Source organism: Chlorocebus sabaeus, chromosome 9, assembly GCF_047675955.1.
Source record: "Chlorocebus sabaeus isolate Y175 chromosome 9, mChlSab1.0.hap1, whole genome shotgun sequence".
Lineage (NCBI taxonomy): Eukaryota > Metazoa > Chordata > Mammalia > Primates > Cercopithecidae > Chlorocebus > Chlorocebus sabaeus.
The window spans coordinates 92227719-92249374 of NC_132912.1; the positions used below are offsets into that span (position 1 = coordinate 92227719).

General features: G+C 40.3%; 2 protein-coding genes across 3 annotated transcripts in view; one reads left to right on the top strand and one right to left on the bottom strand.

Moving 5' to 3' along the window:
• Positions 1-3360: 3360 nt before the first annotated feature.
• On the top strand, positions 3361-8123 carry IFIT5 (interferon induced protein with tetratricopeptide repeats 5). The gene is made up of 2 exons (XM_007963503.3): positions 3361-3607; positions 5970-8123. The coding sequence occupies exons 1-2, from the start codon at positions 3603-3605 to the stop codon at positions 7411-7413; spliced, it is 1449 nt and encodes a 482-aa protein (XP_007961694.1). The 5' UTR covers positions 3361-3602; the 3' UTR covers positions 7414-8123.
• Positions 8124-18002: 9879 nt separating this feature from the next.
• The window catches only part of SLC16A12 (solute carrier family 16 member 12), a 100464-nt gene continuing 96810 nt past the window's right edge, over positions 18003-21656 (bottom strand). For both annotated transcript variants that reach the window (XM_007963504.3, XM_073019166.1), the window contains exon 7: positions 18003-21109. In XM_007963504.3, the coding sequence (XP_007961695.3) occupies positions 20847-21109 (263 nt within the window). In that variant the 3' untranslated portion in view covers positions 18003-20846. The remainder of the gene's footprint in view (positions 21110-21656) is intronic.

Consider the following 21656-nt stretch of genomic DNA (forward strand, 5'->3'; position numbering starts at 1 on the left):
CATGTTTGTGTACCACTCTTCTGTGACTGCTCCTCATGAACATTCATAGCCCCCCATAACCTGTTAAATATGTGTGTCCAGCCAACCTACCAGGCATAAAACTTCTGTAATACCCTCCCTCACTCCAAGAGCCTGCTTTTGGTTGCTGTGGTAGGCTCTGTTTCCCAGGCTGCAGGTTGTGGGAGAGGAGGCTGCAGTGGCTCATGCCTGTAATCCCAGACCTTTGGGGGAATGAGGCAGGAGATCACCTGAACCCACGAATTCAGGAGCAGCCTGGGCAACGGCAAAACCAACCATCTCTACAAAAAATGCAAAAACTTAGCTGGGTGTGGTGGCGTGCAACTGTAACTGCAGTTCCAGCTACTCAGGAGGCTGAGGTGAGCGGATTGCTGGAGCCGGGGCGTTTGAGGCCGCAGTGAGTCTTGCCACTGCACTCCATTCTGGGTGATAGAACGAGACCCTGTCTCAAAAAAAAAAAAAACAAAAAAAGTTTTCTCCAAATGTACACTGCTTGTGATTTTATGTCAACATCATCAACAAATAGCTTTCAGTGCAAGAAACCAAAAGTACTGTAATAAACAGGCAAATATTCTTCCCAAATCTCATGCTGTTTACAATCTAGTGAGAAACACAGATAGCAGTACACAGTTAATTAAAGGTTAGCTTTCTCCATGAAGATGTTTTAGGTTTAATTCAATGTGAAAGTGTTCCAAGGAGTTTATCTTGTTTTATGCCATTTTATTTGAAGCACTATTTACTAAGTCATTTGCTGATATTAATCTAGTTAAATCAAGAAATATTACATGAAAGGTTGCTAAATAATCAGAGATCATTGGTAACAATCACCTTTGATTATAAATAATCACATTTTATTGAAAGGCAATGCACAACACATAATATTATAAGAAGGAAAAAAAAAAGAAGCAATGTTTTTGAGTTTTCATTCTTGTATATGTTTTAGGGGAGAATATATTAGCTTCCTGTAGTGGCTGTAATAAATTACCACAAATTTGGTGACTTAAAATTTCACAGATTTATTATCTTACAGTTCTGGAGGTCAGAAGCCTGAAGTGGGTTTCTATGAGCCAAAGTCAAGGTATTGACAAAGCTACACTCCTCCAGAGGCTCTAGGCCTTTTCCAACTTCCAGAGGCTGCCTGAATTATTTCACCCACCTTCAAAACCTGCAGTGTAGTAGCTTCACATCTCTCTCTCTCTGCTTCCTTCTTCACATCTCCTTCTCTCCTCTGATTCTTTTGCCTCTTTCTTCTAAGGACCCACCAGGTCCACCTGGACAATCCAGGATCATCGTCCCATCCCCACATCCTTGATTTAATAACATCTGCAAATTCCCTTTTGCTATGTAAAGTAACATGTTCACAGGTTCTAGAGATTTGGTCATGGATACCATTGGGGGGGCATTATTCTTACTACTACAGAGCACCCCAAGAAAATCTCCAAATTTTGGGTTTCCAATCCATTTTGCTTCAATTATTTAATATTGTTACTCCTTCCAGTAGATACTGATTTCATCCATTGTCCTGACAGAGATTATGGCACATCTCAAATTAAATGCTAAATTTTCACTGGAAGTACATTTTTTGCTTCAACTTTTATTTTAAATTCAGGGGTACATGTTCAGGAGGTTCAGGTTTGTTACATAGGTAAACGTGTGCCATGGTGGTTTGCTGAACAGATCATCCCATCACCAACATATCATCCCATCACCTAGATATTAAGCCCAGCATCCCTTAGCTGTACTTCCTGATGTTCTCCCTCCCACCAACCCCACCTCCAACAGGCCCCAGTGTGTGTTGTTCCCCCCTGTGTCCATGTGTTCTCATCATTCAGCTCCCACTTATAAGTGAGAACATGCAATGTTTGATTTTCTGTTCCTGCATTAGTTTGCTGAGGATAATTATCGGAAATACTTGCTCTGTATTTAGATTTCATAAAATTTGCAACTTAATAAAAGTAGATTCGTGTACCTAAGTTTTTCCAAATATTCTTTAAAGTTTTCTATTAACTTATCAGTTTTTAAATTTATATTAAATTAAAAATCAGGTCTTTAATAGCCACATGTGACCAGCAGTTTCTGTATAAGACAGTACAACTGTTAGAAGTGATTGCCTTAAATGAGGCACTAGCTTCAGGCACTAAGTCTTAGGGGGTGGGGTGCCAGAAGCTCAGTGATCAAGGTAGACAATATTTCAATGCAATATGTTTTTAAAAATTCAAAATAAGGCCAGGGATGGTGGCTCATGCCTGTAATCCCAGCACTTTGGGAGGCCAAGGTGGGTGGAACAATGTTTAAGAAAGTTTAGAAAAATGTTTGAGCCCAGGTGGTGGAGATCAGCGTGGGCAACATGGCAAAACCCCACCTCTACAAAAAATAAAATAATGAGCCCGACATGGTGGTGGACACCTGCAGTCCCAGCCACTCAGAAGGCTGAGATGGGAGGATCGCGTAAGCCCTGGAGGTTGAGGCTGCAGTGAACTGTGATCTCACCATTGCACTCCAACCTGAGCGACAGAGTGAGACCCTGTCTCAAAAAAAAAAAAAAAAAAAAATCAAAATCAATGCAAAAGGTGAATTACGGACAAGATATTGAGATTTTGAATACAGACATTAACTCAATAAGGGTAAGGCCTGAGTCTGTTTTCTTTATTGTTATATTGACAGTACTTTGAACAAAGTCTGGCTCTTACAGTTGTTTGTCAACATCTGCCGAATGAATTCAGAGGGGACAAAATGTTTAAGGTATGGGTGGGTGTTTGACATTTTCTGCCTAGATCCCAATACCACTCTCGTCTTTATTGGGTACTCATTACACAAAGCACCATTGGCGAAGGTTGGAAGAGAAGCACTCTCCTACGATTGTGGGTAGGAATGGATTTTTAAAGCTATTTGGCAATATCCGTCAAAACTTAAAATGTATATAGATTTTAACTCCAAATTTCTCTGGCTTACACCCAACAGAAATAACAGCATAGATGTATAGCATTGCCGTGTTTCTCGTTGAATCAAAAGACTCGAGAGGAAGCAGGGACTTCAGTTTCCGCCTGTAATCCCAGCACCTCGGGAGGCAGAGGCGGGCGCATCGCTTGACATCACGACTGAGTGACACAGTGAGACCCCGTCTCAAATAAACAAAGAGTTAAACGGGCAGCACGCGAACTCAGCGGACTCAGAGACGCAGGTAAGAGCTGAGACCAAAGTGCAGGAGCCCAGCTGCAAATTCAACTCCGAAAAACCCTGGACTCCGCAAACGTCTGGCCGCGGCTCTTGAGCTCTTCTATTAAGTTTCGGTTTCTGAAGCTTCGTTAAGTTTCCATTTCTTAAGTTTCGGTTTCTGAGAGCTCGTGCATCACATTCAATTTCAAGTTTCCTGTTCTAGCTGGGGCTGGGGTACCTCCTTTAACAAAGACGCGCCGCGCGGCCGACTCCCAGGGCTGCCGCGGCCTGGCGGGCGCGCGCGCGCGCGCGCACGCGCACGCGCACCCGCCCTCCCACTGCGCGGCTGCCCTCGGTCCCAGGTGCTGAGGAGAGAGAGAGCGCGCGAGGGACTGCGCCGCCCTGACGGCCTGCAGAGCGTTGCCATCATGAGGTAAGAGTTTTCCTCTGCCTCTCCTCCCAAGCCCCGGGTTGGCCTTTGTTTCAAACCGGGCATCTTTTATTCATTTCCAGCGCAATTCTGCGGCCTTTTCAGGGGCCAAGCCCCTCGCGCCCGGCAGTCAGGCATCTGCGTTGGGGACCCTCCCCAGGCGCTCTGTCCCGGCGCACGGCGTCTGAAGTCGGGCCTATCGGGGAGGGTGGCCGAGTGGACGCTTCTCCGGAGTCCGGTCCCTCCCGAGCGCCTGAGGAGGCCAGTCAGGGAGGAGGAACAGGAGATGCTCCCCGGCAGCCTGCCCCATCCCTGGAGTCTGCGGTCGGGACTGTCAGGGCGTGTGCCGGGCGACGCTCCCACAGGAGGCCTGCCCATCCCACGCGACCCGACGGCTTTTCTCGGAAGCGGCGACGGTGACCGTGCGGGGCACGCGGACGCCGCCTCCGGGAAACTGGTCAGAGCCTGCACAGCCCCCCGGGGCCGTTCCGGGGGCAGCTGCTACATGCAGAGTCTCCTTAGGCCCTATCGCGTGCCTCTCTTTCCAGCTGCCATTCCCTCGGTGTAGCATACGCGGTTTCGCCGCAGCCCTCCAGGTGTCACATTCGCCTGCCACTGCCATTTTGCCTTTCTGATTTCTGGGTCTGAGTTCTTCCCTTCCGGGGAGCTACCTCTGTACCAAGCACGGATTGTTATCATCCCACCCAATCCGCTATTTTATGAGGATTTCTTTATCTGACTCCTTTACTGATTCAGTATGATGGCGTCCTTTTCTTAATCATTTTGTATCCCCAGGGGCTAGTACCCTGCCCTGCACGTGGTTAGTGAACCTTCCGCATTTAATGAGTTGAGGAATAAGAGGTTAAGGTTAAGGTCTTGGGCTCTAAAAGCAGATAGTCCCTTGTTCTAAATCCTGACTGAGCTCCTACTAGTTGAGTGACCCCAAAGTTTCTCAAACTCTGTGAGTCTGTTCCTTATCTGTAAAAATTAATGGTGACCATCTCTTGTGACTGTGGAAAAGGACAATAATAAATCCTAGCAATTGACTGCTTAGCACATAATACTTGCACAATAAATGTTAACTATTCTCATTGTTATAAGTTAAAAAAAAGTTTAAGTGCCACCCACACATCTAACTTTTTTTTTGAGATGGAGTCTCACCCTGTCACCCAGGCTGGAGTGCAATGGCTCAATCTCGGCTCACTGCAACCTCCGCCTCCCGGGTTCAAGCGATCCTCCTGCCTCAGTTCACCTTGTAGCTGGGATTACAGGCGTGCGCCACCACTCATGGCTAATTTTTTGTCTCTTTAGTAGAGACGGGGGTTTCACCATGTTGACCAGGCTGGTCTCGAATTCCTGACCTCGTGATCTGCTGGTCTCAGCCTCCCAAAGTGTTGGGATTATAGGCGTGAGCCACTGTGCCTGGCCACATGTAACATTTTTAAGAAAGGAGAGCGCTATCAGGAAGGGGCTTAAAAAAAAAAAAAAAAGAGGGTGGTGTGCACCGTACATATGCAGGATGGGGAGGAAAAGGCTGGGCCCCATTGGGGACTGTCTCCCAAGGACAGTGAAATACTGCTTCTTCCTAGCAGAATAACAGAATTACTGAAAGATACCCTCTTCTGATGCAATAGCTTCTCTCTTATCAGCTTCCCAGAGACAGAGTTACAAAATTAAGTAGACAAAGTTTAAACAGTAAAAATTCTCATGGTGTCCAGTTGTGCATAAATTCCAGAGCCTGGACAAACCACTTCAGTACCTGATTGAATGTCCCTTTGAGATCTTACAACCACATTCATAATACCTGAGCAGCCCTCCTCATCCTCCTTGGGCTGGGCTGGTAGAGACCTTCAAAACAAGCGTTTGTTTTAGGCAGAGGGCTGGTAAAGCAATATTGTGGATTTGAGCAGGCTGTAAGGACATGGCATGTCTTGCCCATGTTTTTGGTACAGTTATACTAGAGAAAGGAACAATTACCAAGGAACAATTTTACCAGGTTTCCTAGTCAGAATCAGTACTCAATACAGAAATGGAATTTTCATATTAATTATTGAATATGTGTATCTTTATTCCTAATTTTCAGTGGTTTAGTGATTGCCAAAAGGAAATAGATGCATGTAATACAGAAAGCTCTGTCATCTCTCCAGAACTGTTTTTGCAATAAATAGTGAGAATTTAAATGAAATATTTCTAGGACATAACTGTACATAGAAGAAACTCTAGTATAAAGTTATGGGAACCTAATGCTTTAACTGTAAGATCAAATAGGGATAAAATTAGTTGTTATGCAAAGAACAATATTTAAGGTTTAGAAAATTATTTCTTGTATTTCTTCAAAAATTAAAAAGTATTTTATCTTTGACAGTGAAATTCCTAAGGACCCCTTGAAGGCCATTCTGTTGGAGTTAGAATGTCATTTTACATGGAATTTACTTAAGGAAGACATTGATCTGTTTGAGGTGGAAGATACAATTGGGCAACAGCTTGAATTTCTTACCACAAAATCTAGACTTGCACTTTATAACCTATTGGCCTATGTGAAACACCTAAAAGGCCAAAATAAAGATGCCCTTGAGTGCTTGGAAGAAGCAGAAGAAATAATCCAGAGAGAACACTCAGACAAAGAAGAAGTACGAAGCCTGGTCACTTGGGGAAACTATGCCTGGGTGTATTATCACATGAACCAGCTTGAGGAAGCTCAGAAGTATACAAGTAAGATAGGGAACGTCTGCAAGAAATTGTCCAGTCCTTCTAACTACAAGTTGGAGTGTCCTGAGATTGACTGTGAGAAAGGATGGGCACTCTTGAAATTTGGAGGAAAGTATTATCAAAAGGCTAAAGCGGCTTTTGAGAAGGCTCTGGAAGTGGAACCTGACAATCCAGAATTTAACATCGGCTATGCTATCACAGTGTATCGGCTGGATGATTCTGATAGAGAGGGGTCTGTAAAGAGCTTTTCTCTGGGGCCTTTGAGAAAGGCTGTTACCCTGAACCCAGATAACAGCTACATTAAGGTTTTTCTGGCACTGAAGCTTCAAGATGTACATGCAGAAGCTGAAGGGGAAAAGTATATTGAAGAAATCCTGGACCAAATATCATCCCAGCCTTATGTCCTTCGTTATGCAGCCAAATTCTACAGGAGAAAAAATTCCTGGAACAAAGCTCTCGAACTTTTAAAAAAGGCCTTGGAGGTGACACCAACTTCTTCTTTCCTGCATCACCAGATGGGACTTTGCTACAGGGCACAAATGATCCAAATCAAGAAGGCCACACACAACAGACCTAAAGGAAAGGATAAACTAAAGGTTGATGAGCTGATTTCATCTGCTATATTTCATTTCAAAGCAGCCATGGAACGAGACTCTATGTTTGCATTTGCCTACACAGACCTGGCCAACATGTATGCTGAAGGAGGCCAGTATAGCAATGCTGAGGACATTTTCCGGAAAGCTCTTCGTCTGGAGAACATAACCGATGATCACAAACATCAGATCCATTACCACTATGGCCGCTTTCAGGAATTTCACCGTAAATCAGAAAATACTGCCATCCATCATTATTTAGAAGCCTTAAAGGTCAAAGACAGATCACCCCTTCGCACCAAACTGACAAGTGCTCTGAAGAAATTGGCTACCAAGAGGCTTTGTCACAATGCTTTGGATGTGCAGAGTTTAAGTGCCCTAGGATTTGTTTACAAGCTGGAAGGAGAAAAGAGGCAAGCTGCTGAGTACTATGAGAAGGCACAAAAGATAGATCCAGAAAATGCAGAATTCCTTACTGCGCTCTGTGATCTCCGACTTTCCATTTAAATACACACTCTAGGAAATTAGCTCTAAATTTTTCCCTCCATTTTGGGTTCTTCTGTTTTTTTTTTTATTGTTTTAATCCATTGTTTATTATAGAACTAATATTTATTGAATAGTTATTGTGTACCAAGCATTGTGCTAAATACTTTATATGCATTATGATGAATCTTGTGTAGTTTTCTTTTTCTTTTTAATTAAAATACTATAATCCATTGAGAAATAGCAATATTCTAGCTATTGTAACTTTAAAAAATGGTATGGCCATTAGATCTGAGCTTTTTATCTCTGCTCTTTGTAACACTTTGCAGATTACATTTTGGCAAATTTCTCATATTATGTAGTAAATATATTCCTACGTAAACCTTTGATACCTAGATCAGGAATACTCTTCCAGGAGTACAAAATTACATTATTAATGGTTAAGCTCTTAACTATGTAGTTTGCAAAAGACAGCACTTTTTAGTTACAGATGTTTTGACTTTGATGAGGATATTTAGCTATCAATCTGTCACCTAAAATATCTTTTTTGTTGGAAAAAAGTTTATAATAAAAAAGTTTGTCATCTCTAGTGACTTCAATAAAATGAAAAAACTAGAAGAGAAGAAAAAAGATTTCCTCAAATTTTAAATATGTAACTTCAGGGATTCAATCCCCAAATGTTTATTAAGTAGTTAGAAATAATTATGTGGGAAAACAATAAATAATGGAAAATAGTGAGTCTCAAATTGTTCTTTTTTTTTTAACTTAAAAAAATCTGCAATGAATCTATATGCAATTAATTTTATTCCTTCCAGCTAAAATTACGATATTTTTAGGTTAAAATTATTGAGATATAAAGCAGCCATTGGGAAATTGGGAGAAATGATAAACAAATGGAAAAAGAAGATGTCCCTAACCTACCCCCATAGATTACCAATATTTCAGTGTACTAATTTTGAATCTGTTCTGAATAGCGTTTTTATACCCTCAATTTCTGGCCTTTGGCTATTTTAGCATTTCAAAGTGACTTCTATGAAGCTTTTTTTTTTTTATGTGAAATTTTCAGAGTGTTGTTTTTTCATGTAGATACTCCAGGAAGAGTTAAGCGTGGCTTTCAGTTTTAATATCCACCTTCAGGGGTTACTGCTTGAGGGCTTTTATCCCAGGGGATTTTTTAATTTTGATGTTACTTAATGTGGCTTATCTAATGTAGTTTCTTTGATTATAGACTACACAATTATGTACCATCACAGTATTAGTGGAAACGTACCATGTGATTTAATTCTCCATTCCTCCAATGTAACTCTTAAAATTATTATGTAAAGTGTGTGTTTTACTTTTTGTTTTTTATTATCTTTAAAATTTCTATTATGGTTTGATTGTTATAAAAATAATGAGTTCTCATTGTACATTTCCAAAAAAAAATTACAAAAATATGTGAATTTAAAAATGAGAGCAGTCCCCTTACCCTACCACAGTTTCACACCCTCAAGGTAAACTTACAACAATTTGATATGTATCCTTCCAGATCTTTTTTCTATACGTAGTCAGACATACATATATACTGCAGTGTATCTCATATATTAATTTTTTTAATCTTTTGTTTTACTTAATTCTGTTTATTATTATTGTTATGTTTGAGCTATTAAGGAAGAACAAGGGAGGGAATGATCTTTTCTCAAGAATTTCAGAAAGTCAGCACTGAAGTCCTGACCTATCAGTAGACACATTTGTCCCTTTGAAATATTTTAGGATATTCTAGCAAAGCAGGCCATTTCTCCCACCTGAAAGTACATAACTTCCATCGCTTGCTACGTAATTCAAAAAACTCACATTCAGGGGTTACTCAGACAGTTAATCATAGAAAAGATTATTTGCTTCATCATTTAACTTGTTTTTATAAATCAGAGCTGTGTTCATACACAGAAGGGGCCTGAGATTTCTGCCCTTTAAACAAACTACCAGGTGAGGACGCTGCTGCTGTTCTTCTAATTACATTTTGAGTAGTAATGTCTACAATATTGTTCCTCAAACTTGGCTACATATTGGAATCACCTAAAAAGTTAAAACAAAACATGGATGTCTGGGTCCCACCCCATAGAGAATGACTCGGCATGGGGTGCAGTCCAGGCATCATGATTTTTAGATTTCCCAGTTGGAACTTGTGCAGCAAAGTTTGGGAGCTACTGATCTACAATGTGAAAAGTAAGTATAAATGGAATAAAATTAATTAGGCTAATAGGCTTAAACCAGGAAATCCTAAGTTCCTTGAATATCCGGTTTGCATTTGGACTCCTCATCTTGTACTTGGTATATAATACTCTAATAAAAGCTGCCTGAGTTAAGTTGTATATTGTCCTACACCTACCTCTGAAAGCTTCCCTTACCAACTGACTCAAAGTCTCTGAAATGGGTCCAAATCCTACTTAGTTAGATGAACTCATCCTGTCAAGCCTGATAAGAATCCTATGATTCCAGGCCCCAGTTATTTTCTTGCCTATTAGACAAACTTATAAATATGCCCAGAAAAGTGGCTGTGATTGCTATTCAGGGTAATTTGGCCCTTCCGGAAAAGAAGTGCCTCCTCTCCAAATCTTGAAGGTGCTCTTGGAAACTATTTCATTCAGCACTAAAGGTAGGCTCCCTGACTCATAAAAGCTGAGAAAAGCCCTTTCAACAAATGACAAATCAGCTGGCAGAAAAACTGGCTTCCCAGTCATGGAGCTCTTAAAGATATTTGCTGTCCTCTCTGGGTGCCCAAATAGTCTTAGCAGTTGATCACATGCTATCAGCCAGAGTTTCAAAAGCAATATAAACTGTCACTATTTCTTTCTAGATTGAGTCAACGATGCAGATTACTTCAGTTCAAGAACAACCTTGTAGACAACACAGAACTTTAAAATCAGGAGAACCTTGAGAAAATCCCTACTCCAACCAACTTTATTGATACGAAAATTGAGACCAGGACTGGTGATACGACTTAAGGTTTCACAACTAATTTGTGGACCATAATTTCTTTCTCCTGGCTGCTGGTTCAGTAGCACTTACGCCCATTTTATAGTTTCTACCGGGAATCATTTGTTGTAGGCTAAACATCAATTGACAGAGTTTATCTGGCCATGATATGACTATGCTTATGTGACATCAACTATAACACAGGCAGGCCCAAGGAGAGTCCTTTTATGGAATATGTTCATTACTGAGATTAAAGAACATGACGGAACAATGTGGCAAGTTTTTATATAATTGGCAAATTATAAGAAGTGAAAATCCATTTGGCCTTGACAATTGGAACAGTCTCCTTTGAGTAGTTCAAGTGTAATAACATTGTAACCCTAATGTGGTAGCAATGAGAAGCACCTCTCAGATCTCTAGCTACAGGGATTATAATTGTCTGAAGGTCCCATCTCTACACATTGAAATCTATCACTACATTTACACTGAGGCCATGCTTCCCAGTGTGGCAAGGATACTAAGTCATGCCCTCTCCTGAGAGATGCAGTACTCCTCTGATGAGCAATTTCAGCTCAATGACTCCCCACCAGCCTTGCCAAATGTCCCTTAAAACAATACTGTAATCTAAGATGTTTTTACCCAACTTTTCTTCCTTCTGTCTCCCCTACATATGGGGTCAGACCTGCATCACAGTTGGATGGCTCTCCCAGCCTCTGTCTGCTCTCTTCCCATTTTTTCTCAGAGGTGTTTCCCCGAATACATTTCTTGCACGTTCAACATCCCATCTCAGATCAAACTGACACATCTAGTGAAATAAATGTAATTAGAGGACTCTAATTGGCTGGGTGTATAAAAAATGTAATTAGAGGACTCTAATTGGCTGGGTGTATAAAAAATGTAATTAGAGGACTCTAATTGGCTAATATGTAAATAATGTTTACATAATATAAATGTCATTTATTGTTCTTCAACTTTTTGGATCAGTAATTATGATTAAAGAACAAAACATGGCTGGGTGTGGTGACTCATGCCTATAATCCCAGCACTTTGTGAGGCTAAGGCAGACAGGTTGCTTAAGGCCAGGAGTTCGAGACTAGTCTGGCCAACATGGCAAAACCCCATCTCTACTAAAATTACAAAAATTAGCTGGGCATGGTGGCACATACCTGTAACCCCAGCTACTTGGGAGGCTGAGGCACAAGAATCACTTGAACCCAAGAGGCAGAGGTTGCAGTGAGCCAAGATCACATCATTGCACTCCTCCAGCCTGGGCGACAGAGTGAGACTCTGTCTAATAAATAAATAAATAAATCTTTCCAGTGTTATTTGATTTGGAAAAGAGAAGGGGGAAGAGAGGTAAGGGAAATAGTCTTAGTTTCTGTTGTGCTGCTATAATAGAATACCTGAGACTGAGTAATTTTAACAATCAGAAATTTATTTCTCACAGTTCTGGAGACTGGAAGTTCAAGATCAAGGAGCTGGCAGGTTTGGTGTCTGGTGAGGGCCTGGTCTCTGCTTCCAAGATGTCACCTTGAATGCTGCATCCTCTGGAAGGGAGGAACTCTGTTCCTCACACGGCAGAAAAGCAGAAGAGAGCAAGAACCCACTCCTGCAAGCCCTTTTGATAAGGGCATTAGTCTAGTCATGTGGACCAAGCCCTCAGGAACACCTCTCCTTAGGTCTCACCTCTCAATACTGTTGCATTGGAGATTAAGCTTCCAATCCATGAATTGGGAGGAGACAAAAACATTCAAACCATAGCAGAAAAATAGAGACTGAAAAGATACAGATCTAAGCGATGTTTTGTTTCTAGAACTGGATTTTGGAATTCAAAGATTTGGAATAAATTCCTCACAAAAGGAAGCTGTGTATTTTGGAAGATTGAAGAACCAGTAAACAATTAGAAGCCAGAATACATACCCAGTCCTTCATCCTTGGAAGGAAGGATATATCCCTTGTGCAAAGACCAACCAGCATCAGACCTTCACCCAGTGTGAAGAGCAAAGTAAGAAGGCAAGGAGACAGTTGGATTTGGCCATTCCACAATGTATACATATTTTAAAACATGTTGTACATGATAAATATATATGATTTTTATTTGTCAGTTTAAAAAGGAAAGGGAAGGGGTGGGGGATGAGGAGGGGTGGAGGGCGCTGGAACACATGTAACAACTAGGGCTAGTGTCACCTGCGCTTTAACATCCCCTGAGTTTGCCTTGAGCCTCCAGGCCATGGACTTTGGAACATGGCTGTGAGTCCCTAATTCTATTAAATATTAATTTGGTTCAAGAGTAACTTCATCTCTCTTCACATGCTTTTCCTTTCCATACCACATCAACTCCAGCAAATCTCACCAAAGCAAACAAACAACAACAAATATCATAACTGAACAAATACCAAAACTCAAATCACTTACAGGTCATTTCTATATAAAAACCCTTTATTGAGAAGATCTGAGGAGACAGAAAAATCTACAACTTTAAGGTTAATATTAGGTAATCTCTGTTTTTCAGGAAGAAAAAGGGAGAGAAGTGAGAGGGTGGAATATTGGGAGAGGGGAGACAGAAAGGAAACAAAAAAGAATGGAGGGAGCAAAGAAAGAAGAAAAGAAGGAAAGATCCCCAACCATTTATTGATATTCCTGCCTCTTTCCATTATTCTGAGCTTTGCCTCTTTCCCTATGTCTCTTCTCCCTTCAAAACCATTCTTCCATTTTTCTTAAACAGAGCAACTCTGTTCTCTTATCCTCATACTCAGTCACAAACCCACAGATGAGTAACCAAATTCATTGAGTTGCCTAGTTCTACATAAGAACTTTCATTTTAACATGATCCATTCTCCTTTGAAAGCAATTTCAGTTATAAATAAATAGCATCCCCACATAATTTCACATGCACTACACATTTAAAGTAAATTTAATCACTAACTTTGTCATTATTGCTATACAGTATAATCTGATATTTGATGTTTTCAAATCCACATGGAATCCATCCTTCTATATTATTTTGTTTCAACATTTTCTAACATTTGGCTTCTGATATATGTTTGAGATTCTGTGTCTCACACTTTTAACTCCTTTATCAACTCACAACAAATAAATTAACACATTAGTAGGGGTCACAGTGGGAACAAGAATGGGAGAAGGCTGACAATCTGGGTTCCTGAGAAAGGCAGAGGACTCCAAATTTTTTTAACATTATGTTTTACCAATGACTATCCCTAGTCAAGCCAGTCAAAATCGTCATTCATATTAACTTTGATACTCTATGTTGCAGAACTGATACAGGTAACCAAAAGCTGAAAACTGCAACACAGCATCTTTATCCCAGTATTTATACTTGCAAGAGGAACAGGATAAATGTGGGATGGGTAACCAGCAAGGGGGAGTTGGAAGAGGAGGAAACAATAACAAACTTTGATGTCTGTGCTAAGGCAGGCCTTGGGGAGTTGAACAATTGGAGATCCCCTACTCCTGGGAAGTGTTCTTGCTAATTCCAGCAGATGGCAGTGCTGCATAAGATGTCAATTTTAAAATGCTTTTCCCTGCTGTTCAAACTTTGGATCCTTGAGAATGACACTCTACAGTTGAGAGACAAATATTGAATTATAACCCCATACCCTGAAAATCCCTGCTTTGTACTTAAAGAAGGCAACTGCAATCCCCAAAAGTCCCAGACATCTTTATGGACCCATCATCAGAACATTTACGTCCACGTGTGCTTGGTTCTGCACTGGCTTGAGATGCCTGCTGAAACCTTAAGGAGCCACACTGAGCAGCTGTCTCACATCTCTTTCCCTCACTCCCAGCCTCTTGCCCTGAAAAAAGTAAGGGCTGATTCCAATCTGTTCAATCCTGTCTTCAGATTCCCCAGAATCAAATTTCTTCACCCATAGTGAATTCTTCCTCTCCTAACCCTCAAAGTACTTACACATGCCCTTAGCCTCAGGTCAATATTTAGTAACTTCTTGGTGTTATTCTAACCTGAGTTGGTTTCAATTTACCAATTAGGCAGTAAACTTGAGATCATGGAGGGGGTGCCACGTGTATTTTTAATTCTCCACCATATATATAACATGGTTCCAGATTCCAAAGAGGTGCTTGATAAATAGTCGGTTGCTTAACTCCTTTCACCATCTCTTAAAAAAGTCTGCCAGCATACTGTCTAATTTTCAACAATGCCCTATGAGTTAGGGGCAGCCATACATCTGGTCAGGACAAATATTTCAGTCAGAAACATCTCCTGCACCTGGCAAAACCCTGGCATAAAGATTTCGTGTGAAAGTAGTCTGTGTGGTGCCTGTAACTGAAACCCCATCTTTTCATGTTTGAGGCATGTGCAATCTACCTTTTCCCAACGTTCCGGGGCTCCCTTGTGTGAACAGTTCCTCTTCCCTGGGGTTTCCATTCATTTGTGCACAACAGCTATTTAATTAAGCCTGTCTGGGTTGAACACAGTAGTATCATTTTTTACATTCAGGCCTCAATCAAAAGTTTGTTATTTAGTATCTTTTGATCAACTCTTCTCTTTGCCACTTTTATTCCCTTTCCAAAACCTGCTCCATAATGGTCAATGTTCCACAGCTTCTAGTGTTTATGTGACACTTCTAACAAGGTGTCCTATTTAGACACACCAAATCTAATGTATCCTATCTGTTCTGGGTACAAGAGCAATTTGTACCTAAACAAACCTGCACCCCAACCCTTCAATCCGCCCCACCCTCGCTAATGTTACAATTCTCCTTAGCAGTTTTTTCATTTATTTGTTCTTTACACTCATTTATTCATTCACCAAGTATTCATCGAATGCCTACTCTGGGTCAGGCACAGCTCTAAATAGTGAATGAGTGAGTATGATCCCTATCCTCAGAAAGCTTGTGGTTTTGTGGAGCAGACGAAATTTAAAAATAAAAACACACATCAATATATAATGATTGTAACTAAAAGATGTTCTTTGGAGGAAAATAACAGAATGCTATGAGCATGTAGAATGTGGGTGGTACTGGCGGGGGAAGGATGTATAATTTAGGTAAGGGCAGTGGTTAAAGATGGACTCTCTAGGGCAGTGACGTTTAAACTGAGGCCCAAAATATGAGAAGAGAGTGATCACAGGGATCAACATATGCAAAATGCCCCAAGGTCGGGGGTAGAAAGGGGAGGCTTGGTGCTTGGAGGAACTGATAGAAAAACTGGGCACTAGAGTGTAGTAGAGGATGGCGGATGTAGCCTAAGGACAGGAACCACACCCTGTGTGACCTCGTAGGTCCAGTGTGGGCACTGAATGCTCACACCAGCCCTGTCAGTTCTGTGACTCTGAAAAAGACTTTGCTCTTCCTTGTTTGAGCTTTAGAAACTTAGGGTCAGATATCTGGATTCATCCACCTGCACGTGGGCCGGAGCCTCAGGTAACTACACAGAGGCTGCCCCCCATTCTTTCTCCCACTCCCAAACTCTTCCCTACCTTGACCCATACCCACACCTTGCTCTGCCCCCAGTTGCAAAAATAAGCTATCCAAGAATGAGCACAGGTCTTCATCTTTCGTAGTACAAGGTCCTTGAGAACTCTTCTATCATTACACTGGCCAGTGGGAAAAGGTCTAACTTGTCATCACAAAAGAAACATTTATGGAAAAACTTGAAAAGGGCTACATTTGAAATGCTAATTCTAAAGCCTTTTAATGCCAACTCAACCCTCAAAAATAAACTGCTTTTTTTTTTAATTCTAGACCAATCTTAGTTCCCAGATCCCTCAAAAAGACCTCTGACCCTTAGACAATTAAGAGCAATAATGAGAGTAATAATGATCACTCTCATCTAAACCTCAAAATCCCTTTTTATTGGTTTGACTCTCTTGGGTCATGAGAGAGAGAGAAAAGAAAAATAAAAGGCCCTTTTAACTTATTTAATACAGCCCTGGGCCTCAGGTAGATAGACCCTTTTGGGTGCTAGGGAGAGAAGGAGAAAATTTTAATCTTCAATTGATACTCAAAGCCCATAGCAAGAAAAGGGCCCGAATCAGCTTTGTAAGTAATGATGTGACTCATTAATAGGTGATACTAACCACACGTGTCCCCGTTAGCATGAACAAATTATTCTTGCCAAGTTCAGGTATTCCCTGGCAGCTGAAGGAAACATGAGCTGTGCACATGTTAATATATTTCAAATTGCTTCATCAAGGGAGAGGCTAATGGGTAGATAATTGTAGATGTGGGGGAATAGGTACCTCAAGTTCTTTACACTATTCATTCTACTTTTGTATATGTTTGAAAAGTACCATAACGTTTTATCTTAACTGTCAGTCCTTTTATCATTATTTAGTATCGTCCCACTCCCCCAACCAAATAGTTTTCTGTGCTATGGGACAAAACCTCAGTCATCTGTCATTGGTAGTTGTGCTGGTAACAGATATGAAAATCTATTCTTTGACAGAGTTAAAACTTTTTTTACGTTTTTTAAAATGTTTTTTAAAAAACATTTTTTTAACTCAAACTTTCAAGTGTGAGGAAAGAAACTCAGATATCTACCCCAAATTTGTACTATTTCTTTTTTTCTTTTCTTTTTTTTTTTTTTTTTTGAGACGGAGTCTCGCTCTGTCGCCCAGGCTGGAGTGCAGTGGCCAATCTCGGCTCACTGCAAGCTCTGCCTCCCGGGTTCACGCCATTCTCCTGCCTCAGCCTCCCGAGTATCTGAAACTACATGCGCCCACCACCACGCCCAGCTAATTTTTTGTATTTTTAGTAGAGATGGAGTTTCACCGTGTTAGCCAGGATGGTCTCGATCTCCTGACCTGGTGATCCACCCGCCTTGGCCTCCCAAAGTGTTGGGATTACAGGCGTGAGCCACTGCGCCCAGCTGAATTTGTACTATTTCATTTCAGTAAGCAATTTCAGAATTAGACCTACTGGGACCAGGAAGGGGAGTGCCTAACAGACATTACCATTTTCATTATCACTGGCAATGGTGAAGGCACTTCAAGAAGAACTCAACTCCTGAGAAAGCCTGACTTTGGTAATGTGGAAGGCAAACAGTGGAATTAGCTCACTTTTGGGACAAAGTATGCTCCCCAATTCACCCCCTCAACCCTAAATTCTCCCCAAAAGAAGCCTGGATCAATCGACAGCAAATTAAACCACTGAGCCTGGAAGTAGTGGTTTTGAGAGATCCTCTTGGGAAAACTCTTGGAAATCTCCAATCTAGAATCTTCCTTCAATATTGATTAGACGATTGAAGCATAATCCAAAGGATTTTACCTGTCCAAGGGAGCATCTGTTTCCCAACAGCTTCTTGAACCCACATAAGATGATTCAAGTAGGCACAGGGGAAGGACACAGGGCTTCAGAATCAGCAGCATCCCAGTTTTACAGGATTTCACACTAGAGGAGTGCAGTGGATACTGAGCTGTGGGAACTGGTGCTTCATTTTCCACATCTCCAAAACAATAATGATAGAAGTCACTATGGGGATTAAATGAGACAATGCATAGGAAGTAGCTGGCATAAGAGCTCACACGTTGGAAAAACTCAATAAAGACTTTTGGTTTTTGTAAATCATTTGATTACTTAACACATCTTAAAATGCTGACCACATCTTACCATGATCCAGACAGGCCCACTCACCATCCAATCCAAACCTCTTGTCCAAGGGAAAAATATCTTTCCAAACACAGGACAATAAACTCATTTTATTTTGCTTTTGAAATAAGAAAATATTAGCATAAATATTTCATCTATTAATGAAATTACAATCTGAACAAAGAGCCCAATCATACAGTGTATCTATAAAGTCAGATAATGTCTTCTGATTTTCTACTCAGATAATCCCAAAGTAGAGCTTACAGTAGTAGAAAGAAATATTTAAGATGTAAAATTATCCCGCTATAATTTTGTTCTTGATTCCACAAAATACATCATTCCCATGAATTTCTCAGTTTTGAAATAAACAGTATAGACATATGGAACATGAACACCAAAATTCTGTGTAGAAATGTAAAATAGTAGACCTTAAGATGTACATTTTTCTTACAAATTTTCTAAAAATGCTGCTTCAAAAGGGAAAGTAAAATGCAAATCTATGCACGTATAAAGTCAAATCTCCCAAATGTTTTTACACAAAATCTTTAAAAGTTCTGATCACTATGCTCATTTTGCATACTTACAATACTTCACAGAAATTATATTGCAGAACCACATAAACAAAATTTTGTTGTGATCACGATGAAAAAATATGTATAAGAATATTTGTAACTATTCATATTTTTAAAAATCTTTAGGCTTGAAATTCAAAAAATGATATTTAGGGCAAAGTGCTATTCCAAACAGATATAACTTCGTTTTAACTTTGACGTTTTACAGATATCTTTCACATATATATATATACACACACACATATATATATATATATATATATATTTTTTTTTTGAGATGGAGTCTCTCTCTGTTGCCCAGGCTGGAGTACAGTGGCATGATTTTGGCTCACTGTAACCTCCGCCTCCCAGGTTCAAGTGATTCTCTGGCCTCAGCCTCCCGAGTAGCTGGGACTACAGGTGCCCACCACCATGCCCAAGTAATTTTTTGCATTTTTAGTGGAGACGGGGTTTCACGATGTTAGCCAGGATGGTCTCGATCTCCTGACCTCATGATCCGCCCGCCTTAGCCTCCCAAAGTGCTGGGATTACAGGCGTAAGCCACCATGCCCAGCTCCAAATATTTTTAAAATTGCAAATAACAAAGTCAATGAAAAGTAAATTCTTTTCAGTCCAGTGTGGGCTTCAAAACTAAATTATTAAACTATGTAAGGAGATAACAGATAATATTTACATTTCTTTGAAAAACAACATGAAATATTACCATTTTCTCCTATCAAATCAAGTCAGTATTTCATTCTGAAAGCAATGTATTAACATGTGATTTTATGAAATAATCAAGGTATAGGCAAACTCTCTTGCTGAGCATACACAGTAACCCAGGATCCTCCTCACTGCTGGTTGGTTTTTTTTTTTTTTTTTCCTCAGCACTTGTGAGGCCTTGTAGGGGACAGTGGATTAAATAGCCTTCAGGGTCAAAACAGTTCCTTAACATTTGGATTTTAAACTCCTGATAATTAAAATTGATTGCATAATTTGCCCCTATTTACAGGTGTGACATGATGTGAGATTCAGGATTATAATCCTTTGGATTTAAAATGGTTGGAGACAAGCTGCGGGATCTGGACTTTTTCTTCCCTCCATGCCTTCCCTCTTCAATCTGAAGACTCAGAAATTATCCCAAACCATAGAAAAGTGGAGTATTTGAGAATGAATCAACTTCTAATCCAATGAGTAGATTTCTAATTATTATCCACAAAGAGATGAAGAGCAGTGGACAGTGGAACAAGAATTAACACAAGGAGAAAGGAATCTCACCTTCAGAATATCTCTAGCATAATATTTGTTCAGATAACTGACCCCCTCCTATCCTCTTTTGGGTAATGATAAAACTAAATGTCTGATCTGCAAAGAAAACTCTCACCAGAGACCTGCTGATTCAAGAATTCAGTTCCTGCCCAAATGGAATACTGCCAACATTTTTTCATCCTAACAGGAATGCGTCTGCAGTTTAAATAAGAGCTTTTTCTCTGAAGGTAAAAAATGAGAAGTTTTGGTGTTAACATTTCAGGTAAGATTGAGAGGTTGTCCTTGTGACTAAGTGTGTTCTGCTAAATTTAGAGTAAGTATTATATGTGATGGTAACAAAGGTGAGAGCCTGGAACCCGGTCTTAGGAAAAGAGCTTTCAGTTTCCAGTGGACAATTTCAAATAGATCTTACCAGCCACCCTTTGAGATCTATTCCAACCATGGCATTCCATGATTATTTGGATTCTCATAGTGGTGTCTACCCTTGGGCAGAGGCAAGGGCTGGCTGCAAGACTAAGAGAGAAAACAATAAGAGTTTCTTTCTATATTAATCACCACCTTTTGAAGAATCTTAAGTATTTTTTTAACAACCCCAGGTAAAACCCTAATGAGAAACTCCACCATGAAAAAGGTATGGCATCTTCACTCTTCACCACCACACCCAAGCTGACCTCCCTTCTCTAACCAGAACAAGGTAAGCAAAGCTACACGTTAATGTTTCCATTTTCTTTCTGAGGAGGGAACATGAAGGGGCTGAGACTGGAACAAAGTTGCTGCCCAGTGTCATCTGCTTTGGTTATGTGTTGAAATTATCCCTAATTACAGCTAATTATATCAGCTGTGTCCTTACATTTCTCATAGAGCTATGCCCATTGACCACAAGATATGAGTTCAGTTATGAGTACAAATCCCAAATGAGAAGCCTCTGGGCTAGTCCAGCTTTCTTTATTATGTGCTATTTTCCCTTATAAATATTAATATGTTAACAAAACAATAATAATAGTTTCCTTGGAAGGCAATACTTCTGCCAAAATAAAAAGTTTCAGAAACACGAAGAATCTGCTGGCCCCACACCTCTCTCAAATCTGAAGATTCTGGGGCTCAAGGCCATTGGTCATGTGAGGCTGTAGCCAGGCACTGCTGTAGCCACAGGCTCCCCATGTTTCTGATCTAATTCTCTCTCCACAGAATAAGCCACTGATCCATTGGTCCATAGCTGCAGCTTGGGATCGGATTCTTTGGCAATGAACTGCAGCTGGGTTTTTCTCATTCTCTTTACAAGTCTACCAAAGCCAAGCAACACAGAACTAAATATCATTGAAAATCCACAGAGGAGGAATGCTGCAGTGTAGCTGCCAGTGGTATCTACCAGCCATCCTGTAACAAACAACAGCAAAATGATATTGTTAAGTTGAAAATTCAATTGCTTACCCACTCTCAAATTCTAATACTTTGTAAGGATAATAATAGATCAATAGCACCACCAATTGTAATTTTGTGCAGCAACTGAAAAACACATTCTGTTTTCCAGGAAAACTTCTAGAGTGAATTGATTGTTGTTATGTGAAGTGCTTGGAAGAGCATCATGTACTTAGTAGTCACAACGTAAGTATTAGTTATTATTAACCCCATGAAATCTGGTAAAAAGATAAAAATAGCATCATTTAAATTATTCAAGTTGGAATAATTCACCTAGGGTGTTAAAAGAACGTATTTGTAAAAAATGCTAGTAGTAGTCACAGCACCCACACACTATTTTGAGTAACATGACATGCTTCAAAGCAGTATCACATTTTCAATTGGATTCAGTCATTATACTCTATCCTGTTTGAAAAATCAGAACTTTGGGCCATTTTAGAATTCGCAAATGCAAACTAGCTTTTTTTTCTTTATCTCTTGTTGCAACAAATTAATCTCAATATCT